At 48.1% G+C, this 12,466-nt stretch overlaps 1 protein-coding gene and 1 non-coding gene across 2 annotated transcripts in view; both read left to right on the forward strand.

Annotated features, from left to right (window-relative positions):
- Window positions 1-11,815, forward strand: part of ATOH8 (atonal bHLH transcription factor 8) — a 42,715-nt gene extending 30,900 nt beyond the window's left edge. The window contains exon 3 of the mRNA XM_081596965.1: window positions 10,778-11,815. Within this exon, the coding sequence (XP_081453091.1) occupies window positions 10,778-10,783 (6 nt within the window). The 3' untranslated portion in view covers window positions 10,784-11,815. The remainder of the gene's footprint in view (window positions 1-10,777) is intronic.
- Window positions 5,903-5,975, forward strand: TRNAE-UUC (transfer RNA glutamic acid (anticodon UUC)). The gene has a single exon. It is a non-coding gene; the product is annotated as a tRNA-Glu (tRNA).
- Window positions 11,816-12,466: the final 651 nt, after the last annotated feature.

Genomic DNA, 12,466 nt, shown 5'->3' on the forward strand with positions numbered 1-12,466 from the left:
CTTTAGTTGTGGCGTGTGAACTCTAAGTTGCGGCATATGGGATCCAATTCCCTGACCAGGGATTGAACCCAGGGCTTCTGCATGGGAGCACTGTGTCTTAGCCACTGGACCACCAGGAAAAGTCCCAGCAGCAAGGAGTTTGGGCTGCTGGACCAAGCCATGCTCCTGACCTGGCCTCCTTGTATCACAGGCAGCCACAGCATCCTGCAGCCCAGGGCCCCTGATAATTGAATTCACTCCTCTGGTGAGCAGCCTGGTGGGACAGGGGAAAGGTGACTAGACAACATTTACCAGCAACAGTGGTTTCAGTAGGCTTCCCTGATAGCTCAGTTGGTAAAGAATCCACCTGCAACGCAGGAAACCTATGTTCGATCCCTGTGTGGGGAAGATTCCCCTGGAGAAGGACATGGCATCCCACTCCAGTATTCTTGCCTGGAAAATTCCACAGACAGAGAAGCCTGGCAGGCTACATACAGTCCATCGGGTCTCCAAGAGTCGAACACGACTTAGCGACTAAACAACAGGTGGTTTCAGCTTTGCCCTGGGGTTAAATTGTAAGCTGCCCCAGGGCAGGGCCTCTAACTCCAGTGCCTGTCACAGAGCTGACACTCAGGATGAACTCAATAAATCTTTGTTGAGTAAATGAATTTTTCCCCCCAGTTCATGGTCCCTAGGTGGAGTCTTCCGGCTCACAAGGGGCTCTGGCCATCACTTTGCAGCTCTAAGACCTTGAGAGTCCTCCTAGCCAGGACACAGTGTGATCCTTGATTCACACCATGTTCCCGCCCTCAGCAAACAGCAGCCAGCTCCAACTGCTCATAAATTTCCTGCCTGTCACCCGTGGCGCCCAGGCCAGGCAAGGCAGGAGGCGCTGGGGGTGGGCTGAGCCATACCTGCTTCCAGTTCCCTGGGAAGTTTGGAGGCCAGAAGCCCAGGCCTCTGCATGTGCCCAGAATAACCTCAGCAGAGCCAGGCCCCTTGGAGATGTGGAAGCAGGTCTGCCAAATGCAAAGATGAATGGGCTGGAATGTTCAAGAAAACACAAACACCCGCTTGCGATCCGGTTTGTGCAAGCTGATTTCACTCCCAAGAAATCTGATACAGGTCTGCCTAAGCACAGGAAAAGTGTGTGGATGTATGGACCTAGAGAGTATCATACTGAGTGAAGTAAGTTAGACAGAGAAAGACAAATATCATATGATATCACTTATAGGTGGAATCCAAAAGTGATACAAGCGAAGTTATTTACAAAACAGAAACAGACTCACAGACATAGAAAGCAAGCTTATGGCTACTAACAGGGAAAACAATGGGAAGGGATAAATTAGGAGTTTGGAATTAACATATACACACTACTGTATGCAATAGATAAATAGTAAGGACATATAGCACAGGGAACTATATTCAATATCTTGTAATAATCTACAATGGAAAAGAATCTGAAAAAGAATATATATATATATATATATATATACACACATCAGTTCAGTTCAGTTGCTCAGTCATGTCCAACTCTTTGTGACCCCATGAATCACAGCACGCAGGCCTCCCTGTCCATCACCAACTCCCGGAGTCTACCCAAACCCATGTCCATCGAGTCGGTGATGCCATCCAGCCATCTCATCCTCTGTCGTCCCCTTCTCCTCCTGCCCCCAATCCTTCCCAGCATTAGGGTCTTTTCCAATGAGTCAACTCTTCGCATGAGGTGGCCAAAGTATTGGATTTTCAGCTTCAACATCAGTCCTTCCAATGAATACCCAGGACTGATCTCCTTTAGGATGGACTGGTTGGACCTTCTTGCAGTCCAAGGGACTCTCAAGAGTCTTCTTCAGCACCACAGTTCAAAAGCATCAATTCTTCGGCGCTCAGCTTTCTTTATAGTCCAACTCTCATATCCATACATGACTACTGGAAAACCCATAGCCTTGACTAGATGGACCTTTGTTGGCAGAGTAATGTCTCTGCTTGACAATATGCTATCTAGGTTGGCCATAACCTTCCTTCCAAGGAGTAAGCGTCTTTTAATTTCATGGCTGCAATCACCATCAGCAGTGATTTTGGAGCCCCCCAAAATAAAGTCTGACACTGTTTCCACTGTTTCCCCATCTATTTGCCATGAAGTGATGGGACCAGATGCCATGATCTTAGTTTTCTGAACGTTGAGCTTGAAGCCAACTTTTTCACTCTCCTCTTTCACTTTCATCAAGAGGCTCTTTAGTTCTTCTTCACTTTCTGTCATAAGGGTGGTGTCATCTGCATATCTGAGGTTATTGATATTTTTCCTGGCAATCTTGATTCCAGCTTGTGTTTCTTCCAGCCCAGCGTTTCTCATGATGTACTCTGCATATAAGTTAAATAAGCAGGATGACAATATACAGCCTTGACGTACTCCTTTTCCTATTTGGAACCAGTCTGTTGTTCCATGTCCAGTTCTAACTGGACGACTTAGTGACTAAGTGTGTGTGTGTGTGTGTGTGTGTGTGTGTGTGTGTGTGTGTGAATCACTTTGCTGTCTACCTGAAATTAATACAACATTGTAAATCAACGGTGGTGGTGGTGGTTTAGTCACTAAGTCGTGACTGACGTTTTGCGACCCCGCGGACTGTAGCCGGCCAGTCGCCTCTGTCCATAGGATTTCCCAGGCAGGAATACTGGAGTGGGTTGCCATTTCCTCCTCCAGGGGATTTCCTGATCCACAGATCGAACTTGTGTCTCCTGTGTCTCCTGCTTGGCAGGTGGATTCTTTACCACTGAGCCACCTTAAGACTTCCCTGGTTGTCCCGTGGTTAAGAATCCACCTTGTGATGCAGGGGATATAGGTCCCATCCCTGGTCTGGGAAGATTCCATATGTCTCAGGGTGACTAAGCCTGGGTGTCACAACCCTAAAGCTCGTGCTCCACAACAAGAGAAGCGACCATAAAGGGAAGCCCATGCAACACAACCAGAGAGTAGCCCATGCAGCAACGAAGATCCAGTGTGGCCAAAAATAAAATCAATAAATAAAATTTAAATGGAAATATTAAGGAAATAAAAAACAAAAAAATTTAAAAACTAGAAAAAGAAAAGCGTGTGGAAGAGCAATCACCTATAGCTATCATTGGTTTCTCTGGGTGGGGAGAGGGAGGTGACTTAAATGGTTTTCTTCTGTTTAGTTGTCTGTGCTTTTTAAGTTTTCTACAATTAACCTGTACTACCTATGCATGTACGGAAATTTTAATGGTTTTATTGAGATTATAGTTTACCCATTTAAAGCATACAATCCAATAGATTCTAGGATTTTCACTAAAATGTGGCCATCATCACAACCAATTTAGAGCATTTTCTTCCTTTCCCCCCTTTTTTTATATTTGGTTGCACTGGCTCTTAGTTGCAGCATGCTGGATATTTATTGCCGTGTGCTTTGCAGCATGTGGGATCCTTTTTCTTTTTAGTGTGGCCTCAGCATCTTTAGTTGTGGCATGTGGGATCTAGTTCCCTGACCAGGAGTAGAACACCCAGAGCCCCCTGCATTGGCAATGTGGAGTCTTAACCAACGGACCACCATGGAAACCCCCAATTTAGACCATTTTAAACCCCCAAAAGAGACCCTGTATGCTTTAGCAGTCCCTGTCTCCTTCCCAGTTCTGGGCAACCACAAATCTATAGATTTACCTGTTATGGACATTTCGTGTGAATGGAATCATATAATACTTGAACATTTGTGCCTGGATCCTTTTACCTAGCATACTGTTTTCAAGGTTTATCCAAGTTCTGTCATGTGTCAGTACTTCATGCCTTTTTATGGCTGAGTAATATTCTTTTGTATGAATATACCACATTTCACTTGTTTATTCATTATGAATGTGATTTCAGTAACTTAAAAATTGTGCTTATTGAAGCAACTTAGCACACACACCATCTTGGGATTCCTGGGTGGTGCTAGTAAGAACCTGCCTACCAATGCAGGAGACATAAGAGACGTGGGTTTGATTCCTGAGTCAGGAAGATACCCTGAAGAACGGAATGGCAACCCACTCCAGAATTCTTGCCTGAAGAATCCCATGGACAGAGGAGCCTGGCGGGCTGTATAGTTCATAGGGTTACAGAGTTGGACATGACTGAAGCATCTGAGCATGCACGCACAGATTTATTGCTTCTTGTTCTGGACGTTTCTGGCCAAGATGGCAGTTGGTTCCATGTGACTATTTCTGGTTACTTGTTTTGAGACTTTTCAGCCTATGACACCATTTTATGTTTTCAAACACCAGTGAGTCACCCCAAGGACCCAGCTCTTTGCAGGAATGGGAACTGGTGCTTCAACTGTGGGTCAGACCCTGATGGGCCCAAGTGGCTCCCTTGTCCCATTGATTCTTTGCAACTGACCTAAAGGTGGGTACTGTTACTGTGCTCATTTTAAAGATGAGTAAACTGAGACTTTGAGAGATCAACCAACCTGCCCAGGGCCCCAGAGCCCCACTGACTTTAAGGCCAAGATGAAACCTAACATTCAGCATTTAGAACCAAGCACAAAATCCCCTTTTAGCCTACATATTGGTTTACATAAAAGTGAAAGAGAGGGAATTTTCTGGCAGTCCAGTGGTTAGGACTTGGCACTTTCACTGCCAAGGGCTAGGTTCAATCCCTGGTCAGGGAACTAAGATCTCACAAGCCGTGTAGCTCAAAAAAAAGATGAAAGTAAAATAATGCCTGATAGTGTGGGTCTTGCAAAATACATCTCTGATGCCCTCCCTGCTTGTCTTTTTTTTTTTTTTAGTATCTTTAAAAAATTAATAAATTTGGAAAGTTTTTGCCTGCCCTGGGTCTTTGTGGCTGTGTCTGGGCTTGTTCTAGTTGTGGCGAGTGGGGGCTACTCTCTAGTTGCCATCTCAGGCTTCTCATTGCAGTGTCTTCTGCTGTTGCAGAGCACAGCTCTAGAGCACAGGCTTGATAGTTGTGGTTCATGGGCTTAGTTGCTCCACAGCATGTGTGATCTTCCCAGAGCAGGGATAGAACCCATGTCTTCTACACTGGGACATTGGGAGGTGGATTCTTTACCACTGAGTCACCAGGGAAGCCTCATTCTTCTTTTTTTTTCATGTTTTGGCTGCGCCATGCAGCCTGTGGGATCTTAGTCCCCCAACCAGGGATTGAATCCACTCCCCCTGCATTAGAAGCATGGAGTGTTTACTACTGGACTGTCAGGGAAGTCCCTGTCTTTCATATTTTAGTGTTAAAATAACATTTGCAATCTGACTGCTCCTTTAAGGACAAACCATTAAAAAAAAAAAACACTCAGGATTTCATTACCATTTGATGCCTTTTTCTGTGCATAAAAGGCTGTATCCAAATTGCTTATCTATAGAAAAAATGTATAATTTGAAAACAGTGAAGCATGCTTAAGTAAGTAAAGTGACTGAAAATAAACTTGAAAGGTAAAATAACTTACAGGCAGAAATAATAACTTTTTAAAATGCCCCTACAGTGATAAAATTACTCTGTAGCACACAAAAGTGATCAAGAGAGGAAACTAATCCACTTAAAGCCAGAGACAAACTTAGTAAGCAGAGGAGATATAATTAGAAATTTAAAAACTGGAAGTGAACAAAAGCAGAAAGATGCAATACGGTTCCTGAATTCACAACAGTTACAGGCACGGTTAGCCAAAATGTCCAGTGACACATTTGAAATAGGAAACCTATCTGTGGCACATTAATCGCTACATTAAATAAAATGGCAGTGACTGGAAATATTTATTCATGTGGCCAACAAATAGCAGATATTTATTGAGATGCTACTGTGTGTCCAGACTGTTTTAGGCCCTGAGGCTACAACAGCCAACAAAACAGACTACATCCCTGGCCTTGTGGAGCTGATGTTCCGACCACAAATGAGTGAACAATCAAAAAGATAATTTCTAGAACTTCCCTGATGGTCCAGTGGTTAGGACTCTGCACTTTCACTGCTGAGGTTGCGAGTTCCATCCTTGCTTGGGGAACTAAGATCCCACAGGCTGTGCGGTGTGGCTGGAAAAAAAAAAAAAGATGATTCCTGAATGTGATAAACGCAGCCACTTTGTCACACTGACCAAATCACCTCAGTCGGACTCCACACATCAGACCTGCTGAAAGGGACGTGGGAGAGATCTTGTCTAGTCATTTTTAAAGTTTACGATAGTGAGACTTTTTGATGCTTTTGAACTGTAGTGCTGGAGAAGACTCTTGAGAGTCCCTTGGACAGCCAGGAGGTCAAACCAGTCAATCCTAAAGGACATAAACCCTGAATATTCATTGAAAGGACTAATGCTGAAGCTCCAATACTTTGGCCACCTGATGCAAAGAGCCAACTCATTGGAAAAGACCATGATGCTGGGCAAGATTGAGGGCAAGAGAAGGAGCGACAGAGGATGAGATAGTTGGATGGCATCATCGACTCAATGGACATGGGTTTGAACAAACTCCAGGAGACAGTGAAGGACAGGGAGGCCTGGCATGTTGCAGACCATAGAGTTGCAAAGAGTTGGACATGATGAGCAACTGGAAAACAACAATGTTAGTGAGGGCATCTTCTTTGTTGAGGGACCATGTAGGGGGCTCCTCAGGACAATGAAACCCTTACTTAGCCATACCCAGAGCCTTGGTTGCAGTGGAAACACCCACCCACAGAAAGTCCAGAGCTGGATGCGATGCAAGCTGTGTTTCTCACCTGGAGCAGGATGTGGCCAGTGGTTACGTGAGAAGGAGTCTGTGGTGTGGTTGTCACAGTGGAGAGTAAGTCCAGCCCTCTCCTCTGTATTTGCAATTATGCTTGCATATGTGCAAACACACCTATACACACACCTTGCCTCTTCTGAATGGATGGCATAGGTAGATTTGTCGCCTATTTTTCAGCCACAGCTGATGGGTCCATGGTAAAAAATCTGACTGAGGCTGGACCAATTGCCTGCCTTCACTGGGCATTTAGGGTGGGGATGTTGAGAGACTGGGTCAATGGGGAGACAGGCAGTAAAGAAGCAGGGCCTGGATGTGGCTGAGTGATGTGGTTGGCAGGCACCTGGAGGAAAGGGCCATAGATGGCCCCTTGAGATTTGCAAGCTTTCTTGAGACTTTCCTCCAGCCTCCCTGAAATGCCTTTTCATTGTTGTTTAGCTGCTAAGTCATGTCAGACTCTTTGGGACCCCATGGACTTTAGCCCACCAGACTTCTCTGTCCATGGGATTTCCCAGGCAAGAATACTGTAGTGGGTTGCCATTTCCTCCTCCAGGGGATATTCCCAACCCAAGGATCAAACTCATGTCTCCTGCATTGGTGGGCAGATTGTTTACCATTGAACCACAGGGAAAAAGCCCCTTGGGTAGCCTTGAATAATGGAAAGATTGGAATGAGTTTCTACTCCGCGCAATGCAGTCACAATCACACAACCAAAAGAAAATGCCGGGTAAATAAATCCATACAAATTTCTTGACTGCAGGATTTTTCAGAGCTTTTAATATGTTCATATATATTGTGACTTTCTCCAGTGGATCTTCCTGACCCAGGGATCGCACCTGGGTCTCCTGCATTGCAGGCAGACTCTTTATCAGCTGAGCCACCAGGGAAGCCCATACATACAGTGACTTTCCAAGGTGGGGCCAAGGTCTGTGATGTTTCCAAAACTCATGGGATATGCCTCACCTGGCTCATACTATGCAGAGCAACACTTTGGGGAGTGCTAATCCACGTGCATCGACTTGTACTTGCCATACAGGTGAAGGAATTAAATCATACAGAGGGAGTGTCAGCTTCCCAAGGTCACACAGCTGGTTAATTGCAGAAAAGGTCCTGGCACCTAAGACCTCCCGGTGTTCCTTCTGCCATGCCCCAGTTGACATAAGGCTTCCTTGGACAGATAATGTTATATGCAGGATTCCTGGTCCAAGGTGGGTGATGGAAGGCAGGTCCAGTATAGACATGAGGGAAAGGGTGGGGTTGAGAACTGAAGGTCAGGCCTTGAGCGGGTGGTAGCCATGGCTTCCGTGGAGTCTGGGAGCCCTACCGATGGCTTGGGGCAGAGCCCGGCTGGGCGGCGGCCGCGCCTTGACAGAGCAGCCAGTGGGCCGGCTCCAGCTGCCTCAGCCTCGCGCGCCTTCTCTGACCGCAGGCGGACTGAACAAGGGAGGAACTCGGGGCCAGTCCTTGGCCGGCCCGCCCAGGCAGCCAGCGCCGGGATGACGCGGCTGTAAATCACCCTGTGGACCACAGACCCAGTGCCATCCCCACGGGTTTCCTTTCCGCTTCTTAATCCTCCTCTTCAGACTCCGTAACAAAAAGCAGATTCCTGCTGGGGCCAGCATACACCATGGGCTTGGAGAATGTGAGCCCGAATTCACCACATCAAGATGCTCCCTCCTCTCACTTTTCCTTTTACCCCGTCTTAGCCTCTATTAGCCGGAGGACACTCCCACCTCCTGGCGGGGCTCCCTCGCCCTCCCTGCACCCGGTTTCCAGCCTTGCCCCAGCCTCTAACTTGGCTGCCTGCCCATCGGCCGCCCGGGCCTGAGGCTCACCGGGGCCTGTGGTTAGCAGCCCCTCCAGCCTCGTGGCTTGGCTCCAGCCCGGCTCCCCAAGCCTCCCTTTCAGCAGGAGTTGCCTTCGCGTGTTAGGATAAACAGCACCGATCAGGGTTCAAATGCTGGTGCTGCCAACTCGGAGGTAGCACTTACCTCTGAGATGGGGGATGTGAGAAGGTTCCCTGGCATGTCGGAGGTGCCTGACAGCTGTTCTGTTCCAAAAATAAGTGCTTAGCTGTTTGTTCAGGGTTGTTGCAAGAAGCAAGAGAGAGGTATTTGGCACTACTTTGCTAGGGGTTTGCGTGCCCAGTTAAGGGATGGTTGTTCTCCTGAGTGTTCTTGGGTGGACTTGGAGCCCCCGAAGAGCCTCCCCACCAGCTCTCCTCTTCCTCCAAAGCTAAAGCCCTGGCAGCCCCCATCACCTCTCCCCATCTCCTATCCCTTCCTATAGCAAATCCTACCCTTGGGTCAGTTTTCTTACAAGCAACCCCAAGTTCAGTGGCCAGAGTGAAATTTCTGAAGGTCAGGACTGCAAGGGACTGAAAGATGGTCTAACCTAAGGGTTTTCCAATTTGCCCCAAAGCACCTGAGTTCCCAGAGACTTCACCAGGCTCCATGTTGGAAGGAATACTATAGACTCTGGGTCCCCTTCTCTCTGTGTCCTCATCCTCTCCTGATTCAAATAGACTGGAACCATGCTCATCTGTTTTCTGCATTAGAATTTCAAGGTCAGACTTCATCACTATTTTATTTCCACTAGATGAAGACACTGTCATTTTATAGGTAAGAACACTGAGGCCTAGCTGGCAGGGGGATGGGCTGCACCTAGAGTCGGCCTCTTGGCTGCTGGTGAAGTATCTTGTCTGAAGGATGTGGGAAGAAGGAGGTGAGGATGCCATTCCCGTGGGCAGGGGCAGGGCTGACTGTAACATTCCTTGGAAGTGTGACCTGGGGATTGTAGGTTACACCTGGGTATCAGGACCAGGGGTCCCTGAGCTGCTTCTACCCGCTATACCCCCTCCCATCCCCCAAACCAACTAAATCAGCATGTGTGCTAAGTCGATTCAATCTTGTCCTATGCTTTGTGACCCCATGGACTGTATGTAGCCCACCAAGCTCCTCTGTCCATGGGATTCTCTAGGCAAGAATACTGGAGTGGGTTGCCATGCCCTCCTCCAGGGGATCTTCCTGACCCAGTGATCAAACCTATGTCTCCTGTGTCTCCTGCATTGCCAGGCGGGTTCTTTACCACTAGTGCCACCTGGGAAGCCCAACTCAATCAGCAGTGGCTCTGAAATGCAGTGGGGGGTGGGGGCTGTGGAGTAAGGAGACACTGTGGGCTCTGGTGGCAGTCAGTCCTGGGTCCAAATGGTGGCTCCATCCCTTACTGAACCTTTCAAGATGCTGTCCCTGCCTGAGCCATACGGGTCCTTCCTGGGGCAGCCATGAGGGTGAATAAGAGCAGGCGCTACGGGTGTGGGCACCTGGTACAGGCTGGCCTTCTGGAGTTAGGACCAGTGTGTGTGGGGGGGGATGCTTCTGACCATTGGTTGTTTCTTTTCTTTTTTTAGAAATTTATTTATTTGGCTGTGCCAGGTCTCAGTTGCAGCACATGGGACCTTTAGTTGTGGCATGTGGGATCCAGTTCCCTGATCAGGGATGGAACCTGGGCCCCTTGCATTGGGAGCAAGGAGTCTCAGCCACTGGATCCCCAGGACGTCCCCGCTGGTTGTTTCTTTTTGTTTGTTTGTTGAGGTATATTTGATTTAAAATGTTATATTATTTTCAGTTGTATAATATAGTGAATCAAAATTTTTATAGATTATATTCCTTTTAAAGTTATTATAAAATATTGGCTATATTTCCTGCGCCATACAATATATCCTTTTAGCTTAGCTATTTTACTTTATTTTTTGTTTGTTTCTTAGCTTTATTATTATTATTTTTTTGTATTGGAGTGTGTTTGATTTGGGGGCTCCCCTGGTGGCTCAGTTGGTAAAGAATCTGCCTGCAGTGCAGGAGACTGCCTCTTGGTTTAGTTTCAGGTGTGCAGCAAAGTGATTAGTTATACATATACATATACCTATTCTTTTTCAGATTCTTTTTCCATATAGGTTATTACAGAGTATTGAGTAGAGTTCCCTGTGCTATACAGAAGGTCCTTGTTGATTATCTATTTTATATATGGTCACGTATATGTTAATCCTATCCTCCTAATTTATCCCTTTCCTCCCACTGGCTGTTTCTTTCAGGAGTGACCAGCTGTGGGCTCGCCCGAGGATGCTGCTGTGGGTCCTCTTTCCAAGTCAAGCTTGAGGAGAAGGTGAGCTTGCCAAGTCCAGCCTCGTCTTCCTCTCTAAGATGCCACCGGATGCTCAGACCACCGCCTCTCAGGACAAGAGCTAGCCTGCCTCCCTCTCACCCTCTCTCCACACCCCCACCCCCAGCCACTCTAGGTGACTTTGCACTTTGCTCTCTGCCTGGTGGGGTGGGGAGAGCAAAGCCTTCGCCTTGCCCAGGCCTGAGGCCCACTGTCCGTCTGGCTGCAGAAATTCATTGCCAAAGATTCAACAGGGACACTGAACAAGCTGGGGGTGAGAGGACCCCACAGTGAAAAGCCACACTGTGGCTCTGTGACGTTTGCTCCTCATATTACCCGGGTCCCATCTCAGGCCAAAGACGAATCAACATTTCTACTCGGAACTCATGGAAGAGATGGATGTTTGGTGACTTCAGACCTGACCCGGAACTGTCTTTCTCCACTGGGCCCTGAGCTGGCTGGACACAAGATAAACCTTCTAGAGGCTGTGAGAGGGAGGCTTGGGGGGTGCCTGTGGGGAGTGGGATCTGAGATCCTGGCCCCTCTCTCCCTCCCACTGGCTGCCCAGGCCTCTGATCTTGATTTTCCATGTTCCCTGGGCCTCCTTCTTGGGCCCTCAGCATCATGAGAAGTGAGTGTGTAGGGGGAGCAGCACCCACACCCCACCCCTGGGACTTGCCTCGTGGTGACCTGCCCCCAGCTGGCCTGGCCAGCCACTCCTTGCCAGGGGCCCACCCTCCATATAGGACACACAAGATGGTGCCCTGCCTGGAGGCCAATGGTCTGTGACGGTTGTGCAAGGGGGCAGAGGGGAGGAAGGGACCAGGGGAATGGGCCAGTAATGCGGGGAGGAAGGCATGTTCAAAGCCAAGGCCTGTTCTTTCCTTGTGCTCACAAGGCCAAAGCTGTTCACATCTGTGCTCAAACATCTGCTTCAAATTGAAGTAAAAGCCCCAACGTGTAAAGAAAACACTTGCTTGTGTTGATGGACTCTGTGGGTGACCAGCACTTTGGCCGGTCAGTCAGGAGGAGGAGAGAGGTTGAGAGTCCTTCAGAAATGAGCAGTGTGTGAATGAGTGTGTGTGTGTATAACAGGGTGGGGTGGGGCCCTCGCCATGGCCTTGGCCTAAACTAGTGACCAGGAGGCCAGGTCAGGAACATGTGAGGAGCTTTCTCTGCTTGTACCTCATTTACTCCATACCGTGAGTTTATAAGGTGGGGACTGAATTTTTTATCCTATTGTACAGATGAGGAACCTGAGTACAGAAGGAGACAGGGCAGGTCAGTGACAAAGCCAGGTCTCACACAAGGGTGGCCTCACTCCAAAGCCCATGCTCCTAACACCTATCCAGCCCCATAAGCCAGTTCCGGCCCAAGGTCTCCACTTGGCTTTGTCCCATCCCTGTGCTGTAGTGGGCCTTGGATGGGACAGTAACAGCCCAGCAGGGGTGGTTGGGTTGTGGTTTAGTCGCTCAGACGTGTTCAATTCTTGTGACCCCATGGGCTCTAGCTCACCAGGCTCCTCTCTCCATGGGATTTCCCAGGCAAGCATACTGGAGTGGGTTGCCATTTCCTTCCCCTGGGGAACTTCTTGACCCGGGGATCGAACCCTGGTCTCTTG

This window comes from Giraffa tippelskirchi, chromosome 4 (assembly GCF_054371585.1).
Source record: "Giraffa tippelskirchi isolate mGirTip1 chromosome 4, T2T-mGirTip1v1.2.pri, whole genome shotgun sequence".
In the NCBI taxonomy this organism is placed as follows: Eukaryota; Metazoa; Chordata; class Mammalia; order Artiodactyla; family Giraffidae; genus Giraffa; species Giraffa tippelskirchi.